A 23048-nucleotide genomic window follows, 5' to 3' on the forward strand; every position below is an offset into this window, starting at 1 on the left:
AAGGCCGCCCACTTTCGACAGGTGTACAGGGTAATCGATATCTACGACGTTTTAGTCAAAGGAACAGTGGTCTCAGTGCTCTATAACGGAATTCGGCGTTCGAAGAGGCTATAGGTCGCCATGTATCGTATCAGACTGTTGGCAGACGATTGCATCATGAGACTCTCCATTCCCGACGAGCATGGCGAGCACCACATTTTACACCACAATACCGTTACAGAAGAGCAACAAATCATGCAGAATGAACGCGCCAGGATTGGCGTATTGTGGTGTTTACGGACGCAATTCGGATCTGTTTGTGCCCTGGTAGGGTAAGCTCGGGACAGTTGGACCACTGGGTGAGACGGATCAGTGGCATATTTCACAAATGCGCAGCTGGAGAGCAACTCCCGCTACTTTGCTCTTTTTAGAAGAAACGTGGTGCAGATGTACTGCTGTCATTTCCGTGTTAGTTCTGGAGAAAAATCACATTCTCTGTTCTGGTAAGCCGAGGAGTTCAAAAAATGTGTGTGGAATCTTATGGGACTTTACTGCTAAGGTTATCAGTCCCTAAGCTTCCACACTACTTAACCTAAATTATCCTAAGGACAAACACACACACACACACACACCCATGCCCGAGGGAGGACTCGAACCCCCGCCGGGACCAGCCGCACAGTGCATAACTGCAGCGCCTAAGATCTCTCGGCTAATCCCGTGCGGCAAGCCGAGAAGTTTTACCGTGTAGTTACATAATTTTAGTATTCTGGCTTAGTTTGAACAGTATTGGTGCAGTTTTTTTTTCTTTTTTTACTGCGAGATTGACAGATGTGTGGGCATGAAATTAACCTAAAATGGCCACCGTATTCGCTGTCTACAGACGCATAAGTCGGGGTGGCCCATCTCTCTCAGAGGATCGGGAGAGATGGACTTGTGTTACTTGGGAGAGACGGACCACTTGTTTTAATGCGAGAAAGATGGAGCACTCTTAAATTCACCTTCAAAGCACGTGTAATAATCCCAGTGAAGATGGTCGCAGTCTCAGACTATACTTATTTGGCGGAAGATACGTTTGTGCTAGAAAAAGGTAGAGCAGAATTTTCTACACTGGCCAAACAGTCACTTCTAACTCCATCAAAAGACGTACTGATCCCAAGCACACCAAAAGAGCAGAATTATTTACACAAGTCAAATTCCTTCACTGGCAACTTCGGCCTCCACCCCTAGTAAACCTAAAACTTTCAAGACTGCCACCTCAAAATTGACTATTCCTAAGACAGAAGAGACAAAACGTTTGGAAGGAATATCAATCTGTTCCTACTGATGAAATTATGAATTTTAAGAGCAAGGCAGCAAGTGTATCCAAAGGACTAAACTATGCTGAAAATTTTGATACTGTAAAGAAAAAGAGGGATAAGAAAATAAAGGTAACAGAAAAAAGGCACAAAAAGCTCACTTACAGGAAATACTAGTGGAGAGAGAAACCACATGAAGAACCTCAATTTAAAAAAAAAAATACGGCAAAGAACTCATCGTGTTCGTCATGTGCAGACATTGTAGACGATTACGAAAATGACTTTGATGAATAAGATGAGGCAGAATGTGTTCATTGTGGTGAAATCTATTGCGAAACTAATAAAAATTACGATTGGATTCAGAGTGTTGCTTCTTCGCGATGGCCAACATTTGATAATAACTACTGTGATGAGAGAAAGACTTAAACAATACCAACAACTGATTAGAATGACCAATGTTGAGTTACGATTTATAATAAACTGATAAAATTGTTTTGGATTAAAATATTTAATAGTATGATTCTTTATTCATTACAATATATTACAAACAAAAATATGAAATTTTAATTGACTTTTTTTCTCAATGTATGCACCTAAGGGTGAGGTGGGCCACTCGTGTATATTTCATTTTATCGTTTCTCTTGTACTGTAAGTGGCAGGGTCTCAATAATTTATTGCACTGAACTTTGTATGACACACCTATGCGAACATGCTGCGATAAATAAAAAACGGTAAAAATACAAAAATTTCATGCTGAAGTATAAAAGGCGTCCAACTCTTCCAGACTTTACACTGATCGCAGACAGCTTGTCTGGAGACAATCCAGAATATGGAACGCCTCCAACACTGTCTCTCAAATATGTACACAAGTGGTGATGGAGTGATGTTCTGGGGTGGTGGCTGTGGGCAATTTCACTGATCTATGTTACAGGAACGAGATTCTGCAACCAATAGTGGGACCGTGTCGCCCACATCTTGGTGACAATTTTATCTTGTGAACACGCTGCTTCAGCGTGGAAGAATCACAAGAATGGAACGGCTTGCTTGTTCCCCGAGCTTGAACCCAGTCGAGCATGTATGGAATCGATTGAAACGAGCTATTTTTGGACGTAAATAACGAACAACAACTCTGTGCGACTTACGCAGAATCGTCGCTGGAGAAAGGGACAACTGGCTTGACGATTTCATCGATGGTATACCACAACGGATTCAAGCCTGTATGTGAGCTAGAGAACGCTTCATCACAAACTGACGTTGCCCAGAAGTGCTGCGAACCTCCTCCCCCCCCCCCCCCGCCCCCATTCCCCCATGGGAAACAGACAACTTTGTAGTTACACAAATGTTTGTTTCTTTTGATTTGGTGGTCTGTACACGTTGTAAATGAATATATATGCATGGCTCAGAGCCAATTTTCGTTCTCTGTATCACGACTGTCGAAATGAAGGGGTGATGCAAAACTTTCGTTGATGTGTGTAATTTGCATTCCTTCGAATAAAATGATGTCTTCGTTGATCCATTATGGATCGTGGGACGACGGCTGGCATGAACTTCTTGATGCAATAATTTACCAACAGCCGTATGAGACGGCTCATTCTGTGTCGCCTGGCCACCAAGAGCTGTTGCAGGGCGAATTGATTCACGGATCCAGTTATATGGCTCCTTCCGTGTGTAGCGATTTTACAGCTATGACGAGTGGGGCCTGAAGATCGCATCAATGTAATGCCGAAACTGGTGGCAGCACATAGAAGTTCATAAAATAAAATAAATTTCTACAAATCATACGGCTGTTGGTAAATTATTGCATCAAGAAAATGATTTGTAGTGTGAATATATCACGGCTTTTTTCCTATCTTCTTAAATTTCGACATTTTTCACTTTGAACCTATCTCACTCAGCGTATAGTGAACCATGTGTAACAGCTAGCCCCTACTGTAGTGGAGACTGCGTAAGTAGATCCCTGACAGCTCGTAGTGCTGTTGCCAGGTTTCACGTGCGAAGCGCTAATGGCTGCACACGAAAATACACTCCTGGAAATGGAAAAAGAACACATTGACACCGGTGTGTCAGACCCACCATACTTGCTCCGGACACTGCGAGAGGGCTGTACAAGCAATGATCACACGCACGGTACAGCGGACACACCAGGAACCGCGGTGTTGGCCGTCGAATGGCGCTAGCTGCGCAGCATTTGTGCACCGCCGCCGTCAGTGTCAGCTAGTTTGCCGTGGCATACGGAGCTCCATCGCAGTCTTTAACACTGGTAGCATGCCGCGACAGCGTGGACATGAACCGTATGTGCAGTTGACGGACTTTGATCGAGGGCGTATAGTGGGCATGCGGGAGGCCGGGTGGACGTACCGCCGAATTGCTCAACACGTGGGGCGTGAGGTCTCCACAGTACATCGATGTTGTTGCCAGTGGTCGGCGGAAGGTGCACGTGCCCGTCGACCTGGGACCGGACCGCAGCGACGCACGGATGCACGCCAAGACCGTAGGATCCTACGCAGTGCCGTAGGGGACCGCACCGCCACTTCCCAGCAAATTAGGGACACTGTTGCTCCTGTGGTATCAGCGAGGACCATTCGCAATCGTCTCCATGAAGCTGGGCTACGGTCCCGCACACCGTTAGGCCGTCTTCCGCTCACGCCCCAACATCGTGCAGCCCGCCTCCAGTGGTGTCGCAACAGGCGTGAATGGAGGGACGAATGGAGACGTGTCGTCTTCAGCGATGAGAGTCGCTTCTGCCTTGGTGCCAATGATGGTCGTATGCGTGTTTGGCGCCGTGCAGGCGAGCGCCACAATCAGGACTGCATACGACCGAGGCACACAGGGACAACACCCGGCATCATGGTGTGGGGAGCGATCTCCTACACTGGCCGTAAACTTCTGGTGATCGTCGAGGGGACACTGAATAGTGCACGGTACATCCAAACCGTCATCGAACCCATCATTCTACCATTCCTAGACCGGCAAGGGAACTTGCTGTTCCAACAGGACAATGCACATCCGCATGTATCCCGTGCCACCCAACGTGCTCTAGAAGGTGTAAGTCAACTACCCTGGCCAGCAAGATCTCCGGATCTGTCCCCCATTGAGCATGTTTGGGACTGGATGAAGCGTCGTCTCACGCGATCTGCACGTCCAGCACGAACGCTGGTCCAACTGAGGCGCCAGGTAGAAATGGCATGGCAAGCCGTTCCACAGGACTACATCCAGCATCTCTACGATCGTCTCCATGGGAGAATAGCAGCCTGCATTGCTGCGAAAGGTGGATATACACTGTACTAGTGCCGACATTGTGCATGCTCTGTTGCCTGTGTCTATGTGCCTGTGGTTCTGTCAGTGTGATCATGTGATGTATCTGACCCCAGGAATGTGTCAAAGTTTCCCCTTCCTGGGACAATGAATTCACGGTGTTCTTATTTCAATTTCCTGGAGTGTAGTAGCCATTTACAGTGCTGCGACAACACCGAGGCGTTGGCATAGAGACGTTTACAATTTGACTTTGTCTTATTGGTTGATACAGTCCCTCGAAACTGCTGCGTCCAGCTCGCAGCAAGTGTCTGGAGGTAACTTACGCCGACTCAACTTCGGGCTAGACAGACGCGGGCGCAAGCGCAGTAGCAGCGCGATGCGGCGCGGCGCGGCATCAGAACGGAGAGACAGACCACGTTGTGTTTGAGGATGCGGCGGACGACGGGCGTGAGGTGGTCGGAGACGGCGGGCGAGCGGGGGTGCAGGTCGCAGTGCTGCGAGAAGAAGCGGCACAGCTGCGCCGGCGGCGGCGCGTTCTCCAGCAGAGGCGACAGCGTCGACAGCAGCGCCTCGCGGCCCGACCGCGACTGCCACGACTCTTCGTCCTGCACACACACACACACACATACCGATCACGTAGCATATTACGAAGTACCTTACACTCTAAGTCTGCCCAACTATTTTGTTTTCTTCTGAGCGTTGGTTACAAGTACACTACACTTAGGTGTCAAAAGTCGTGAGACAGCGCTATGCACACATACAGATGGTGATAGTATAGCCTACATAAAGTAGAAAAGGGCAATGCATTGGCGGAGCTATCACTTTGTTTCAGGTGAAAAGGTTTCCGACGTGATTATGGCCGCATAACTGGAATTAACAGACTTTGGTCGGGGAATGGTAGTTGCAGCTACAAGCATTTCGGAAATCCTTAGGGAAATCAATATTCCGAGATTCACAGTGTCAAGAGTTAGGCGAGAATACCAAATTTGTGGCATTACCTCTCACCAAGGTCAACACAGTGGTTGACGGCCCCCACTTAACGACCGAGAGCAGAGGCGTATGGTAACACACAAACACTGCGCGAAATAAACACAGCGACACTGAGGTGGGTCCTCACGATGGAGGAGGTAACTATGTGTGGGCATTCCTGTACCTCCTTTTTCTTCTTCCGCGTATTGAGATTCCTCTTCCTGAGTATCCGATCCCATTATTTATCATTCTGTGGTTGATGCTTCTCATATAACGTCTGTACAGGAAAGTCCGACAAGAAGAAAAGCCCGACAGAAAGAGAAAAGCCCGACAGAAAGAGAAAAGTCAGACTAGAAGGAAAAAGTCAGACTAGAAGGAAAAAGTCAGACTAGAAGGAAAAAGTCAGACTAGAAGGAAAAAGTCAGACTAGAAGGAAAAAGTCAGACTAGAAGGAAAAAGTCAGACTAGAAGGAAAAAGTCAGACTAGAAGGAAAAAGTCAGACTAGAAGGAAAAAGTCAGACTAGAAGGAAAAAGTCAGACTAGAAGGAAAAAGTCAGACTAGAAGGAAAAAGTCAGACTAGAAGGAAAAAGTCAGACTAGAAGGAAAAAGTCCGACAAGAAGAAAAGTCTCAAACAGAAATTTTCTCTCATGTCTTCATTAACTACTTCAATCTGTAGTGTCGTATGAATCGAATTTCCTATTAATTTTTAGCATCATATTTTATTTATTTTTCATCATTTTCCTAGTAAAACAGTTCTGACACTGTAACAAACAAATTCAAAGATAATGCAGTGAAACTGAATAGAAATATGAAGTTTCACCTATCAGCACATAATATTTCTGTGTCTGTTTCCTTTTACAGCGTAATTCATTGCGGTATATTGTTGCAGAGAAGTATTGCATTGGGTTTTTTGAATTACAAAGGCCATCGAAAATTTTTTTGATAATCTTTTTTATTTTGGTAGCTGATCTTTATAGATTTCTATGAGCTGATTCCAAATCTAGCCTTAGTTATTTTGATTCACCCATAGTTTTCGAGCAACATGCTCTTTACTATGTAGTGTAAAAGTCCTATGCTGTATGGTAAATGGGGAAACTATTGAAACGCTTTGTTACAACATAAGCATGGTTTGTATTTACAGTAAGCTACTTAAAACAATGGTGTGTGTTAATAGAGGTTTCACTTGTCAGTTGGAATTGGTTTGTATTTTCTTTCCCTTTTTTCTCTTTCAAGCTTCTTGTGTAGCTTTTTCTACGATGAGTCGCTTGCTGAACTTCTCGGTGAAGTGACCAACCATAGTCCCCCCATCATGTTGGTGTTCCAGCGGCCTTGGTAGCGTTTTTCCATCACTTTAATATCCTGCTGAAATCGCTCTCCTTGCTCCTCACTAACATCTTTCATCAAGATGACTGTTCAAAAAGTGAACTTTCAGGTTCATTAAACATGCTATAGTTTTAAACTTCCTTAACGTTGTAGCTATAATACAAACATATTCTGGGTCTTTTTGATGTCCTAAGAACTTTGTAACGACTTGCTTGAATGATACCCATGCTTCTTTCTCATTTAAGGTCATTGTGGATTCAAAGTTAATATCAAACATCAATTTTCTAATGTCAGGTCCGACAAAGACGCCCTCGTTTAGTTTAGTTTCTGAAAGGTGTGGAAACTTTTGGCAGAGATACTTAAAACATGGTCCATCTTTAGGCAAAGCCTTTACAAACTGTTTCATTAAGCCTAGCTTCATGTGTAGAGGTGGTAGAAGTACGTTTTTTGGATCTACAAGGTTTTTGCTTAGAATGTTCTCACCAGGAGTTAAAGACTCAATCACAGACCAGTTCTTTCTGCACCAGTGTTGATCTCTAGCCCTACTGTGCCATTCACACAAGAAACATAGAAATTTGGTAAAGCCACATTGCTGATCAAGGAGCATGCACGTTACTTTTAGATCGCCACATATCATCCAACCATGAGCTGAATAGCCAATTTTATTTTAATTATAACTATGTCTAGGTTTTCATAGCTTTCTTTCATATGTACAGAATGTCCAACATGTATAGATGCATATATGTTACCATTGTGTAATAAAACAGCCTTTAAACTAGTTTTGGATGAATCAATAAACAGCCTCCAGTCTTCCTTTTTGTATTCAGTACCAAACTCATTCATCAGACTGGGAATGTCTGAGCAGTAAACTAGATCACCTTCTTGTTGAAAAAAAATTGGAAACTGTAGCTCTCCCTTTCTATACAGGTATATGCTGGTTCCAACTGCCAATTAGTTCTTTTCTTTTAATCTAGAGCCAAGCAATTCAGTTTTTTCTTTCGTTAAGCCCAGATCCCTAACAAATCGTTAAGCTCGGTCTGGTAAACAATTTGGGCTTTAGACTTTTTGTACTACCATGGAATTCATCATCATCTGGTTTATGTAAAGCAGATTGTACATCTGAAAATACTTCTGTTGGATAGAATTTAAATCATCTGTGGTTCACGAACCGGCAAATCTACACCATGCCCTACTGGTCGGATGGCGGATGGAAGGTTAGGGTAGCTTATTACCTTCTTGTTTTTCGAATTATGACCAGTAAATCAACATTGCAAACGTAGCAATCATTGGAATGATTTATTGGCTCCCTCCATATCATGGGAACAGCAAATCTAAAGGCTTTTTTTTCTACTTTCTGGACCATTTTCTCAGATCTTCAGCACACACATAACATACATTAAGTGGCACCCAAGATTTATCTTGCTCTCCAAGTTTAGATCCAAAGTGTTATAGATAAACCTTTTTCACGAAGTCTCTAATGTTTCTTTGGTGTTTTTGAATCACAAAGTTGCCACAAATATAACAAAACTGTCAGCAGAGTTTTTACAGGCACTATTAGACATTGTACTGGGCACATGTACGGGAAACGGGAAAGTGAGGTTAGGTTGACAGTAAACAAAACACCATCTGTTAACACAAAAATAGAATCAACCTTTTTTTGCCAGCAAATGTTTTTCAGCAGAGCTACCTACGTCATTTACATTCATTACATCTCCTTTTTAAATTATTTTAACTATATAAAAGCTGTTAAATTCTTTAAAAAAACGATTAATTTAATACATTTAACTGTAAAATGTGAAGAAATGGTGGATGATACAGTTTTTTAAGTATCATATTTGGATTTCTCAACCTAAAAACCATAAGAATAAGGTACTTTTCAGGAAACTGTTTTTCCATCGTTGGCCTGTATTATTTATCCTCTTGTAATTGTCGAAGTTTACTTGTAAATTCCTTTTGAAGTCGAAGAGTGGACTGCGTTTTTCTTTGAGTGTGTACTGTACAAAATCAACAAGGAGCCAGTTGGTACACATTCCTTCAGCCTCATTTTACTGTCACATATCCGGTGCGGTGAGCAACTCTATTCCTATGTTGTTAACGTTTGCTCAGTTAATTACTGTAATTGTGGTTGTAGTCTAATTCCCAATTTCTGATGGTGCACTTCAAGTGAATGTATGTTCTATCGTGTTCTAATTTTGACAGTCTGAGTATTTATTGGTGTTACGTAAGCTTATACCTTTCAGTTTTGAATCACTTGGTATCACATACTTATTTCCGTGTACCATATACTTCGAAGCGAGCTATACAGTACAACCGCGAGAAAATTCTTCCAATCGATCATCCATCCAACTTTTCGTCTTGATCCTGTTCATGTGTTGCTGGTCTGTCAGTGCATCTGTAGATCTCACAAGGGGAAGGCCTCAGACACGGCCAACCGATTCAGTTCAAATTTGACAGGTCGCTTGTGTACAACCTAAAATGAAGGAATCTAAGATATTTAGGGTCAACACCCCCGCGTTTTTGGGAAAATCACCCCTAAAGTTTATGACAAGCAATTACTCAAAATTGGAGGGATCTATAGATAATTCTAAATAGAGCATTTTTCATCATCAGGTATGGGGTCCGAAAAGGCATACTTTTCGAGAAATCGAGGTAAGGAACTTTTACAACTGCCGCTTCTGTACCCACATGTTAAACCCTTTTCGTTGGCAGCACCGATAGCGCAACGGCTAAGATAACAGGCTGGGGCTTGGAGTACCCGGGTTAGAATCTCGAAGAAACCTAGCGGAAGTTGTTCTTTTGATTTGTATTAATTTATATCTCAATTGATAGGGATAGGAGGCTTAATAAGGTAAGTAAATCAATAAGGAATGGTAATAATAAAGTAGGCAAATAAATTCCTCAAACCTCTTGGGATAGTAAACAACTAAAATGTTACTCCAGGTCACTGTACAATGGCTCTTCCAGTGACTGTTACGTGTCCTCACTTTCCTTCGAAGAACTAGGTGGATGGTACTTGTCATATAAACATTCGAAACAAATATACTCACAGCACCAAGAACATCTAATGAAAGCAATCTTTCGACAGCTACACTGTTCCTTCCGAAGAAGCGGCGGAAAAACTTGGTTTACATTTTAAAAAAAAGTCTTTTTCGGGAATTAATTTTGATGCATACCAAGCATACGATATCATTGCCTGAAAAATCAGTACTGAAATTTGGTTATGAATTATGCTGTGAATAGTTATTGCATCCATGCGGTTGTGCAAGCCCGCATCTCGTGGTCGTGCGGTAGCGTTCTCGCTTCCCGCGTCCGGGTTCCAGGGTTCGATTCCCGGCGGGTACAAGGATTTTCTCTGCCTCGTCGTGGCTGGGTGTTTTATGTTGTCCTTAGGTTAGTTAGGTTTAAGTAGTTCTAAGTTCTAGGGGACTGATGACCATAGATGTTAGGTCCCATAGTGCTCAGAGCCATTTGAACCATTTTTTGAACGGTTGTGCAATTCCCGCTGTGTTTCCAGAAGCACAATGCAATTCTGAAGCCTGGAAATAAAGTTTTTAACCTGGCGATAGAAATGAACATCACAGGGTTGGTACGCAGGTCTACAGTTAGGCGGTATTACTTTTACTGTGCGCGTCGGCTGACCTTCACCATCTATAAACCTTGTCTCATACACTCTAGTATTAAAATGTCCACTCCAGGAATCCAATATTAGTCAAAACTTGTTATCAGAAACGTATGGTTTCAAAACATTCTCAATAAATGTTCTGTAAATCGCATTCGTCAGTTCACCGGATTTGAAGCAGGTAATGTAAACATTTTTCAACGAGTCGGTTAAACGATTGACCTCTTGTATAAAAATGGTTCAAATGGCTCTGAGCACTATGCGACTTAACTTTTGAGATCATCAGTCGCCTAGAACTTAGAACTAATTAAACCTAACTAACCTAAGGACATCACACACATCCGTGCCCGAGGCAGGATTCGAACCTGCGATCGTAGCGGTCGCTCGGTTCCAGACTGTAGCGCCTAGGACCGCACGGCCACTCCGGTCGGCCCTCTTCTATAACCCGAGGACCAAATGTTACATTCGTTTCTTGTAAACACAGGAAAACCTTAGGCAACACTTTTCCAGAGGCTGTGATGGCATATTGCGCCGTGTACGAAGGCGTTAGTTTGTTTTTACTACCAGCTGAGACAAGGGTTCGATTTTCTCCCTTATGCGATAACGTTCTTCGAATGTTCACCCGATACTTGCATCCTGTTTGATCGGTGTTGATTACGTAATCACCATTAAAACCGGTCATAAGTGACGCCGTTTGCGCGCTGAAAAGAGCCGCCACTTTTTGTATATTTTTTATATTTTGTACCTCCTTCTGAGAGACGTATTTAGTGATGTGCCGTTGACGAATTTTATACACCGATTTGAAATTTTTTGCCCAAGATAATGATGCTGCAAACGTAAAATTCTTATTGGCCGTGTATTAAGCCCTGCACCTGCAGCCCACTCCTGAAGTATTCTCGTTGTTACATTCTCGTTACGACAACGCGATTCGACAAATTGGTCGTATGTATATTTATTTATCACCTGGTATTTGTCGTATCTTGTCCCTCCTTTAACTATATCACTTTCCCATAATTTCAAGTCCTTCTTCCTTTTCAGGGGTGTTATTGCTCCATTCTTTTGCAGTATTTCTAAGTTCCAGTTTGGATGATTCCTGGCTAGCGCTACCGCCTGTACTTTTACTTCAAGGGGTATAGCGCCGTAGTTCAATCGTTTAGTAACCGGTTGGTAATACTCATCGAGAACAGATGAAGCACATATTCCCAGTGACGTGGTGATTTCTAAAGTGTTATGACCATTTTGTGATTCACTAGTCGGAATATCTTCCACTGAATCACCTTCTGCTTCATCTTTATGGTATAGCACTTCAGTATCAACAAAACTCATTTCGTTCGTCTGCTTCAAAAATCGCTCGACGATAGCCTCTCCTATAGATCTGAAAGGAACAAATCTGCCTGCTTTCGGTAGTGCATTGATAATGCATCTGTCTTGCAACACTTTTACAAATCAAAACACAGCGTCGGTAACTTCTCGCTTGCCATCTTCTGTGACAGGGTAATAATATATATTAATAATAATATATATTATAATATATAATATATAATATAATATAATATATATTATATATATATAATATAATATTATTAATAATATAATAATAATTATAATAATAATATATATTACAGCGCTAGTTGAAGGGTGTACATCCTCCATTATTCAGATTATGCACCTGAAGGTATGACGCAACAAACAATAACTCGTTAGTACGGCATAAACAGACCAGCTAATTACTACAAACTACATACAGTACTTGTCATATGTTACTTATGGAAGAACACTGTATTCATTCACAAAACGTATTTCATTCGGCGCATTAACGATGGAAAAATCACTACATGTATCCACGAGGTTCGCGGCAGCCTAATGACGGAAAACAAAAGTGTTCAAATGTGTGTGAAATCCTATGGGACTTAACTGCTAAGGTTATCAGTCCCTAAGCTTACACACTACTTAACCTAAATTATCCTAAGGACAAACCCATGCTCGAGGGAGAACTCGAACATCCGCCGGCATCAGCCACACAGTCCATGACTGCAGCGCCCAAGGCGGCTCGGCTAATCCCGCGCTGACGGAAAACAACTCTTTCCGTTTGGCTTCTATAAGGCTCGTGCTGGACACCGTCAGTCTTCCAGGCTCACAACTATGGTATGACGAAGAGGCAACCGGAACAACATAACTCTCCCAGCGTGCATTCTATCCCGTACCTCATCTGTAAACAAGCGTCGCGCGGTTGGCTTTCAGTAATCCCTCGTGCGGAATTCGTAGCACTTTTAGTCGGAGTTGTTTTCATGTGACAAGGCTTAAAAGTTTGAGTACTAACTCACGGCGTTTGGGAAATTAGTTTTCCTACCTTATTATTATCATTCCTAGTTTATTTACTTATCTTATCGACGCTCTTATCCCTATCAATTGCGATATGGAAAAATACAAACGAAAACACGTAATAACATCCGCTAGGTTTCTTCGAGATTTTAACCCAGGTTCTCCCATTCCCAGTCAGTTACCTTCGCCTTTGCGCTATCGGTGCCGCCTGCGAAAAGCGTTTACCATGTGGGTACAGAAGCGGCAGTTGTAAAAGTTTCTTGCCTCGATTTCTCGAAAAGTATGCGTTTTCGGACACCATACCTTGTGATGAAAAATGCTCTATTTACAATTATCTATCGATCCCTCCAATTTTGAGTCGATTGGTCGTCATAACACTTAGGGGTGATTTCTAAAAAACGCGGGGGTGTTGACCCAAAATAACTTACATTCATTCGTTTTACGTTGTACATACGAGCTGCCAATTTTGAGCCGAATCGATTGGCCGTGTCTGAGGCCTTCCCCTTATCAGTTGCGTTGTAATTTCACGTTTTAACGGTCTCCTTCGATCAAGTGAAGAACATATAGGAATAGAAAAATATATTACGAGACTTGTAATTTCAGGCTCTTTTCCTTTGCCTTGGTTGTTGGTGTGTAAAGAGAAACCGAACACCACACACCAGCCCCTAAATAAGCGTCCAATTGCGCTGTTTTAAATGGTGTCGATTTCCTCCTTTTAGGTTCGCCCTGATAAAACAATTATTTTTTCTGGCGACAGCCGTTTTTAGGGTACCGTACATCAGTTGATGTTATCTGTTCTCTGTCTGTCTGTATGTCTTTTTGTCAGACTGTTAAGGTATGGAACGGGTAGAGGCATCACCTTGAAATTTATGTCACATACTAAAATCTACTCTGCCCTGGTGTGGGACAAAATTTAAGCTTACAATCAAAAGATACGGCCTTATGTGTCAAAGATTTTGATACATGGAAAATCACTTCGCATTGACCTAGAATCATAAAATTTGGCACAAAAGAAGATTTTACTCTGCAAGTACAGGACAAAAATTTGAAAATCGTTAATTTGTGATTATGTCACATAAAATGACTTTTTTGTCGTTAATTGCCTTGTCCACCTGCCCGTAACGACTCCTTTTTCCCAGGAACGCGAGATGACGTTCAAATTTGCGTCAAATACTATGGTCTATGATACCTTGGCGGTGTAAGAAATTTAAGCTTCTAAATCAGTGCAGTCAAAAGACACAGTCGTCTTCGCATATCCCTTTCTCTCATGGACAGGGAGAGGTATCAAGTTGTTCAAAATGGTTCAAATGGCTCTGAGCACTATGGCACTTAACATCTGAGGTCATCAGTCCCCTAGAACTCAGAACTACTTAAACCTAACTACCCTAAGGACATCACACACATCCATGCCCGAGGCAGGATTCGAACCTGCGACCGAAGCAGTCGCACGGTTCCGGACTGCAGCGCCTAGAACCGCTCGGCCACCGTGGCCGGCTATCAAGTTGTAATTTATGTCAAATGTTTAGGTCTTCTGTCCCTTGGTGGTGTAAAAAATGTAAGCTTCATAATCAGTGCAATCAAAAGGTTACTATTCGCAAACCCATTCATCAAAATCTATAGATGAGCATGTCCAGCCTGGAGGTCTGGCGATAAAGCGTGAACCTGGAAAAAGAGAGGTCGCGGGATTGAGTAGGCCTGAATCCGAATCTTTCAGTCTTCGTTTCGACTTAGCTGTCAGTTCTCTGCGGTGTGGTGAGTCGCCCTAAACAACTCGCGATTCGAATCCTGCGTTAAAATGTAGGTCCCCTTTCCATGTTAGATACATGGGGTTGGTTAGGAACACGCAAGTCGCCAAAGCAGCCTCCAATAGAAAGATTTGCACAAAGCCATTGAGCCATACGAAATTATTAGTAATATCTACATTCGTAATTCAGCTTGTACGGAACGCTTAGAGTGCTATTTGCACTCACACTTGTCCGGTTTCTTATTTAACTTCGTCTTTCACGTACTGTAATTCAGGGCGCCGTCAACACCGACATTGGACTGTTGATGATTGGAAACATGTTGCCTACCGAACGAGGTGGCGCAGTGGTTAGCACACTGGACTCGCATTCGGGAGGACGACGGTTCAATCCCGTCTCCAGCCATCCTGATTTAGGTTTTCCGTGATTTCCCTAAATCGTTTCAGGCAAATGCTGGGATGGTTCCTTTGAAAGGGCACGGCCGATTTCTTTCCCAATCCTTCCCTCACCCGAGCTTGCGCTGCGTCTCTAATGAAATCGTTGTCGACGGCACGTTAAACACTAACCACCACCAACCAAACATGTTGCCTGGTCGGACGAGTCTTGTTTCAAATTGTATCGAGAGGATGGACGTGCACAAGTGTGGAGACAATCTCATGAGTCCATGGACCCAGCATCTCAGCAGTGGACTGTTCAAGCTTGTGCAGTTGGAGTGATTTGGGACTCCTGATACGCCTAGATACGACTCTGACAGGTCACACGTACTTAAGATCCTGTCTTATCACCTGCATCCATTCATGTCCATTGTGATTTCCGACGGACTTTGGCAATTCCAGCAGAACAATTCGACACTCCACACGCCAAGAATCGCTACAAGTGCCTCCAGGAACAGTCTCCAGAGTTTAAACACTTCCGGTGGCCACCAAACTCCCCAGACATGAACATCGTTGAGCATATCTGGGATGGCTTGCAACGTGCTGTCAGAAGAGATCGTCACTCCCTCGTGCTGCAGAATTCATGGTGTAAGTTCCCTCCGTCACTACTTCAGACATTAGTCTCGTCCATGCCACGTTATGTTGCGACAATTCTGCGTGCTCGCGGGGGCCCTACTCGATATTAGACAGGTGTACCACTTTCTTTGGCTCTTCAATGTATAATGTCTGACAACACTGACAGTACAACAACAACCTTGAACGGATAGCTGAGTTCAGCCGTTGCATTTCACGCTGTGTTGGCAGTTACTCTTACCGTCGAGCGTAGGGCCGCGTAACCGCTGTGCTGCTGCTGTCTTGCGGGACACTCGCCTAGCAGGCGCTACGGAAGCGCTTGAATTGGCAAATTGTGCCGTCAATGCACACGTTAACTGTATAGCGTTTATCGCACGATTGAAGCTCTCTCAGGCGGATAACGCAATCTGTGCCGCTATTCAAGTCGCGTCGGCGTCTCTGTGTAGTCTCAACTATGGCCAGCATAATGACACTGAGCCGAAGGGCCGACAACGTGTATAGGGGCAGCTGGGTCAAAGGGAACACTCGTTCACTCGACTGAGATTCTGCACGCATCTCCAAGTCTTTTGGAATGCTGATCCTGGATCTCAAGCATTTTTTCTAACCGCTTAAGATATTTGCTGAGTGCAATATCAATAATGCTACTTCTGAAACATTGCTTTTTACATGGCGCAACTATGACACGGAAAATGTAACGCCTTTGTTGTTCAGCAGAACTTTTCAGTCACAACTTCGAACACCCCCATTGTTCAGTGGTCACAATTACCCTTAAGCTGGCTAAAACTCCATTTTTATAAATTGTCATATAAGAAGTTTAATAAATTGCTGATTAAAATTTAAAGTTCAATATTAACTTTTTCTCCGAAACCATACAGGCCATTATTTCCAAATATAGGCAGTCGAGTATATGCCTCTTATTAATAAAAATTTCTTTAAATTTAATTACTTCATTTATTTATTTATCTTTCAATTGTAGTTTTACGTATTTCAGAGCGAAACTATGATTGATCTGCACTATATTGATTGATTTTTAGGACGTTCATGTCCTCACAACAAACTTAGATACAATGTTCATGAGACCAAATGTTTGTTTGAAAGCTGAAAGGGGTAGAACAATTTCATCATGAGCACTGCATAAGAATCCCAGTGCGACTGTATCACCATGCACGATGAAGAATCTCTGCACTTTGACGATAGAGTTACCGTTCAGAAATTTGTATCGCTGCTTAAAGATGAACGTGCGTAAGACTCATACTCTCATATTATGTAACAGTGCGCCCAAGATACTAAAGATGAGTAAATAAAATGTTATGTGGTGGTTAGTAATAGTATGCTGCAACTTTAAATCAAGTTTTCAAAATATTTATTCAAATTTAGAAATCATTACAGAATTATCAACTTTAATTAATTTTTATTAACATTCTTTCTCCTCATAACCTATTAAACCAGTCACTGCCAAAGTTGACCTATGTTATATCTATATCCATATAAATAGTTGAACGTAACAAATTTTGGAAATATTTCATAAAAAGATTTTAGAATATTTTACGTCTTTTTAGTAGGAATCCATATAGGTTAAACAAAACATCTGAAAATTTAGCTCTGTGTATTTATTTGTTGCACTGTGAGAAATTTATGGGCCAAATATCAAGGTATTATATCACAGATGTCATGAGAAAGAGATACATAGTTGTCACAAAATGTAGTTTCAGCAAAATGAATTTAATGATTAAAGTTATATTTTATTCACTTACACCTTCTCAGGATGCTCCAAGACTGTATTCAGCATTTTATTTGTCGTCAAAACTTGTCCCGTAACTTATCTCCTTTCTCCTGTTTCTTTGGTGGGTCCTGAATAGACATTTCAATTCTAGGCACACGATGGTGGTAAATTTCAACAATAACAGGTGCAGTGAGTGCATCAGCTCTAAAAGCCCAAAAGCTGTAACAGTTTCCCTCTTCCTACATCTCTATCACTAAACACAATTACAGCATCATATTGCAATTTTTCAGCCGGCAGTGTTAAAAATGGTGTCTTGGGGCAACGTTTTGAGATAGGAGACTCCAGCTACTTAATTGGGTTTTGAATTTTGCCATGAAAAAACTTAATTAGTAGATCAGGATTTTCCGGGAACCTAAATGTGGACTTTATGCTATTCATTAATGTTTCAGAAACGCATGTGTTATGGGTGTACGAATTGTTATCCCACAGACAATTGCGAAACGTGATGTGATCAGAAAATGTCAAACAACATAGACTTTTTGCATCACTTCACGAACGATTTCGAAAATGAACCTCTGAAAAATAACTTAACAAATTTTATTACTGAATGCAAACAAAATCGAAAAATAACTGTTGATAGTTGTTGAAACTTTGTTATTAAAAATAAAAACACAAATATTTTTAAATGTTGGCTGAGTGCAACCGTTTCGGCAAATTCTAAGTGTTATCTAGTAAATCATGAGTAACGTGTTCCGTAGTTAAAATGAGATCTTAGTAATGGTACAAGTGGTGTACTAGCAGGTTAGATTTTTACATTCGTTTCGCCAGCAGTTTGCGAAGTTGTAAAATGAATACATTTAACGTTACTTTTCATTGCATTCGGCAGTCAGCCTTTCACCGGTTAACTTCAAATTCTGGGCAAACAGCGGGGATATTTCAACTCATTTGGGATAATTCTGTATAACATTAAACGATTTTTTACGTTTCCTTTGTAATGCGTGCTAAAAATAAATTCTGTCTCTGAAATAAATGTTTAAACGTTTGCGAAAATTTTTTAAATGTTTCACACTTAACTGTTTAAAAATGACAATAATATATGGTATAGAAAAAGATGGAAATAATAGTTACAGTAAAAGTATCAACCGACGACGATTATTAATCTTTATTTAACCAAGCTACTGGAAGCTACGAGGAAGCTGAATCTTCGAGAGGTGATAGATATTTGACTCTTTTTACCAATTCTTGTTCCAGCTACGCGAGTCTGACGTCGGAAAACTGTGCCTTATAAATTTTATCGCCATTTGTAGCATCTTTGACCTACCTTTTTGTTAACAATTTTACTGTCTAGTGTAATTTTTCTGTGTATGAATTTCATTTTCGAACGATTCCTTAGCGGAAACAGAACAGTTGACACCAACACTTATTTGACCTCACCAGGAGACTCACAAAGGGCAAGATGGCGCTGTTAAGCAGCCCAGTTTTGTACCATCGTCTTGCCAACGTTCTTTAGGTTTCCGCACTTCACTTCACCACTTGAGGGAAATGACAAGATGGTACTATAAAGACTACGGGCGATTCATTTTATTATCCTTATCCATTTTACCTAGCTCCAAGTCTGTATGTCGTTAGCCTCTTTATCGTGATTTCCTGTCACTTAAATGTGGCTGGACGTCGTAACCATAGAGATGAACCCGAATAATGTGCTAAATGATGTAAGATACTCGTAAATAAGTGTGCCGGGTAGTATACTGAACATTATCGAGATGCAGCCGATCGTATAAGTCGCTAGAGGGTGTCGATGTTATGACGACGTAACGGGAGATTCGTAACTGTGGAACTGTGACTTATATACAAACCTTCGGCCCTAAAGCATAACTCCACCATACGTTAATGAGTTTAACTTATTCTGGCAGGAAATTTACACGAACACTTCCTCGTTTGTGAAATAATATTCAGTAAAGAAATGCAGTGTAAATCATGTTATTTTCGTTATGTATTAATCTCTGGTAACACGCAACATTTGATCGGAACATGTGAAATTATTATACTAAATTCTGGGTAATAAGTTATGAGGTTAGCCGAATTGAAATTACGTAAAAATAATCGAAACTATAAAACATAAAAGAGAGGAGTATTACGAATGGAAAATTTATTGTTTTTAATCAAAACCAACGACAACTACGATGAAATTCTGTAAGTAACAATAATTACTATTATATTAGTCAGAATTTTGATTCATTTTGTTTGTTTCGGCGCCAGCACTTTCAGGTGCACATCTATTAAAGTAGTTTCTATGTAGAACTCAATGTGAGAATCTCTAAGTGAGAGCTCATGAAGCGAAGTAAACAAAAAATAGTTTGAACTGATTTTATGACATCCTACTTATAGACGATTATGTAATGAATTTTGTGCAAACGATGTACGATAAAGTGAATAAGTGTTAAATAGAAAATGTATGCAGTTGGAACCTTGGGTTTCAACACTGGACCGAGATGAACGTATTTCAACTAGAACTACAGGAGTACAGGTAAATCAGATAGATACTCAATCATGTGTCTTGGAGTGGCCATTTTCGCCAGCAACTACATAATTTGTATGAGTTAAAATGCCTTTTGCATACTGCAACTGTTTTACAGATATTGATTTCAAATTCAAAACAATACACCTATAAATTTTTACGTAATATGCAAGACCACAGTTAAGTATCACATTCCTTGACAACTATACTATTGTCGCTTACTCATGTGGTGACATGTTAAAAGTCACACATTTTCCGTTTCCCTGTGTATTATGAAAATGTTTAAGTAAAAATTTCTGTGTTTCACTAAATTCTTTGTATATACGAGTGCTATGATTTATATTATTTATCCATGGTAGATAACTGTCATTCTAAGAGTAAAAACAAGTTAACGCGTTATTCTTGGTGTTTGGTATGTCACATATTTGTGTGTTTAAAGTTTCTCTATCCCTCTGAGTGTGTGTGCATGCGTGCGTGCGAGAGTTTTATTTCTATGTTTCTCTGTTCACAGAACAGAGGTGAGTGGTCGTGGATTAAAATTTCAGATATGGTCATGAGGCGTATAATGTACATTTTGATGGCAAATGGGTAGTAAGAGATAAATGGCTGACTGGATCTTTTTGGGTGAGAGGTTAAGGAGAGTAATATGACTTATGACTGCCAATTGGAGTGTTTGTGTACTGCGTTATCCATTACTCTAAATAGTGACCTGTGATATTCACGAGGTCTTTTAACAGTCGTTTCTTTACCGCATTTGTTTTGTATGTATATGACAGTTTCCTTGTAAAGTTAGGAGGCGGACTTCGTTATTTACGCTAATCATTTTCGTCTCTCTCTCTCTCTCTCTCTCTCTCTCTCTCTCTCTCTCTCTCATTTATAGATGGCCCATAATTATTTCGCTTAAATGATTTGCAAACGTTGAGTGGCTTGTCCCAAATTGCTGATATGCTCTTTGTAACGAATGTCGAGTGTTCTACTGGTGTGTCACACACTGTAATACGTAAATTCTGCGTTTTGGTAGCTGTCTTAGAATTACTGTGCTTGCTGAACTTTTCGAACTTTTATAAAGTTATCGACAAACATGTGCTTCACACGTATGCGATGGTACGTGCACAGTAGTAACAAGTTACAACGGACCACTTAAATCTACGTAGGTCCCTAATTGCCCTGGCTTATTTCGGAGAAGCTAGGAGGACTGCTATGGTGCTGGGCTGGACTTACCTGTTCGATGAGGCGGGACGCGATTTCGATAGGCACGCCGGTGACACATTCGTCCTGTAGCGGAGTGTTGATCGTGAAGTCCACCAGGGCCTGCAACAACACCAAATGCTATGCTCACTCTCTTTACTTGCTATTTATTTCTTGGTAACCGAGATTAAATGCCCACAACTATGTGCGCAATCATGCGACAGATGCTGAACGTTTGAACACATACCTATGGCTACTCTCGGAACATTGTGAAGCACTGGAGTAAGGGTAGCGTTACCTACTTGTTACTAATTGATCAAGGAACAGGCCTACAAAATAAATATTTCAACTAGTGTTTTCTACAGAGAAGAGTAGGAATATATTTAAAATGCGTATACTTGTCCTATTTTACATTATTGCATGTATTTATTTCAGACTTTACTTCTTTTTGCAAAGATTCATTAGATTTTACATATATAAAGAATTCTCTACAATTAAAATTCACCGTTGCTTGCAGATATGCTTTTATAAACTCAGATGCACATTTGTTGCGCATTTCTTGGCATTATATAAAATAATTCTTTCTGCCTTGGCATTTGAACCAGGAATGATTACTACAAAACCAGCTACTTTTACCGAATTGGAGACCTGAACATTTTTGGCTCTCAACGTACAGAAAACATTAAGACGCCTTCTGCTTGCATTGCCTTCCATGCCTATACCTTGCTTCAAAATATCCTTTGCATTACAAAACCCACTATAAAAACAATCGCCTACATCATCTGTCTGAACTCAGACCATTACTTCTTGAAGACGCTAAAATTTTAGTTTGGAACCTCAGACAAGAGGCATCCAAGTTTCTACTGCCATTGGCAATTTATCTTCAAACTTGAAATTCGTAACTAAATGTTTCCAATGACACAAATAGTTCCAAAAGATGATCCTTAATACGTTTTATGGTTCTGAAACAAGATAACACATTAAAAACTTTATTTGTGACACCACCAAAATATCTGTCACTTATTATTTGCTCAGTTTTACTAATCAGAGTCTTGGCTGCCTCGAAAGTTTCCATGATACTAAGATAAGAGAACTCTAAAATTTACAACAACGTAACACAACTGCAACAACAAGGCAAAAAAGTCTAAATAAAAATCCAAAGTTAACTCTCTTCAATGCAAATCTTGGAAGGCTCTTTTACGTCCTTCTCCTTTTTTTGTATAAGCAAATGATAGTAAAATATTTATTTCATATTTACATAATTTTAAATTGCACCAACCAAAATAAAATAGTTGTTTAAAAAGTTAAATGACGGCCCACCTGCAATTTTTGCATGCTGAGAATACTCGGGATTGTCTCCATGTGCCAAACTAAATTCCCGTTTGTAGAAAGAACAGAAGGCTTTTAAATAATTAGCTTACACAGGACGAATCCAGTTACTGTGTGTGTTTCTTCCCAAAATGAACGGTAAATACAAATGTTTTTGATTTTACTTAGGGGTGATTCCACCCCATCTTCATCGCTAGTCATATTAAAACAAGAATTAGCGTAATATGGTCCTTCCTCCAGTTTCCGGGCCGCCGGTCTGGAGAACACTCTTAACGGAAAAGCTGTTGCAGTTTCACTTGTTCACCACAATACCAGAGGTTGTAGGGAAAACCGTGGTGTATCGGTCGAAATAAATTATTTTAACTCCAATTGCAAAAGTTATAAAAATAAGGAATTAATTCGAAATAAAAAGGAACAAGGTATCTGATAAAAAAAAACAGTAGCCGAAATATGGGATTTCTTGGGAAATACAGGATAGCTGTCAATCCTAGGTACTGTTCGTCCTCTTTCTTTACAGTAGAGCATTCCGTGTCTATCTGTATCGGAGGTTAACTCTGACGTGTAGCGAGGTGTTCGTGTTAGGATGGACGACCATGGAAGTAGAAGGCATACTCTTGTAAGACCCAAGTCAAAAGACTGGTTTAATGGAACTCCCCACACTAGTTTTTTTTCTGTGCAACGTTATCCGTCCCCGCATAACAACTGCTGCAATATCTACTTGCACCCTCTTATCGAGTCTTGGCGTGCCTCTGCTATTTTTACCATTCACACTTCCA

General features: G+C 41.1%; 1 protein-coding gene across 1 annotated transcript in view; it reads right to left on the reverse strand.

Moving 5' to 3' along the window:
- LOC126273015 (C-Maf-inducing protein-like) overlaps window positions 1-23048 on the reverse strand; it is an 879384-nt gene that overhangs the window by 49543 nt on the left and 806793 nt on the right. The window contains exons 5-6 of the mRNA XM_049976389.1: window positions 20977-21066; window positions 4943-5134 (exon numbers count right to left, since the gene is read on the reverse strand). Of these exons, the coding sequence (XP_049832346.1) occupies window positions 4943-5134; window positions 20977-21066 (282 nt within the window). The remainder of the gene's footprint in view (window positions 1-4942; window positions 5135-20976; window positions 21067-23048) is intronic.

The sequence above is a fragment of the Schistocerca gregaria genome, chromosome 5, assembly GCF_023897955.1.
Source record: "Schistocerca gregaria isolate iqSchGreg1 chromosome 5, iqSchGreg1.2, whole genome shotgun sequence".
Classification (NCBI taxonomy): Eukaryota; Metazoa; Arthropoda; class Insecta; order Orthoptera; family Acrididae; genus Schistocerca; species Schistocerca gregaria.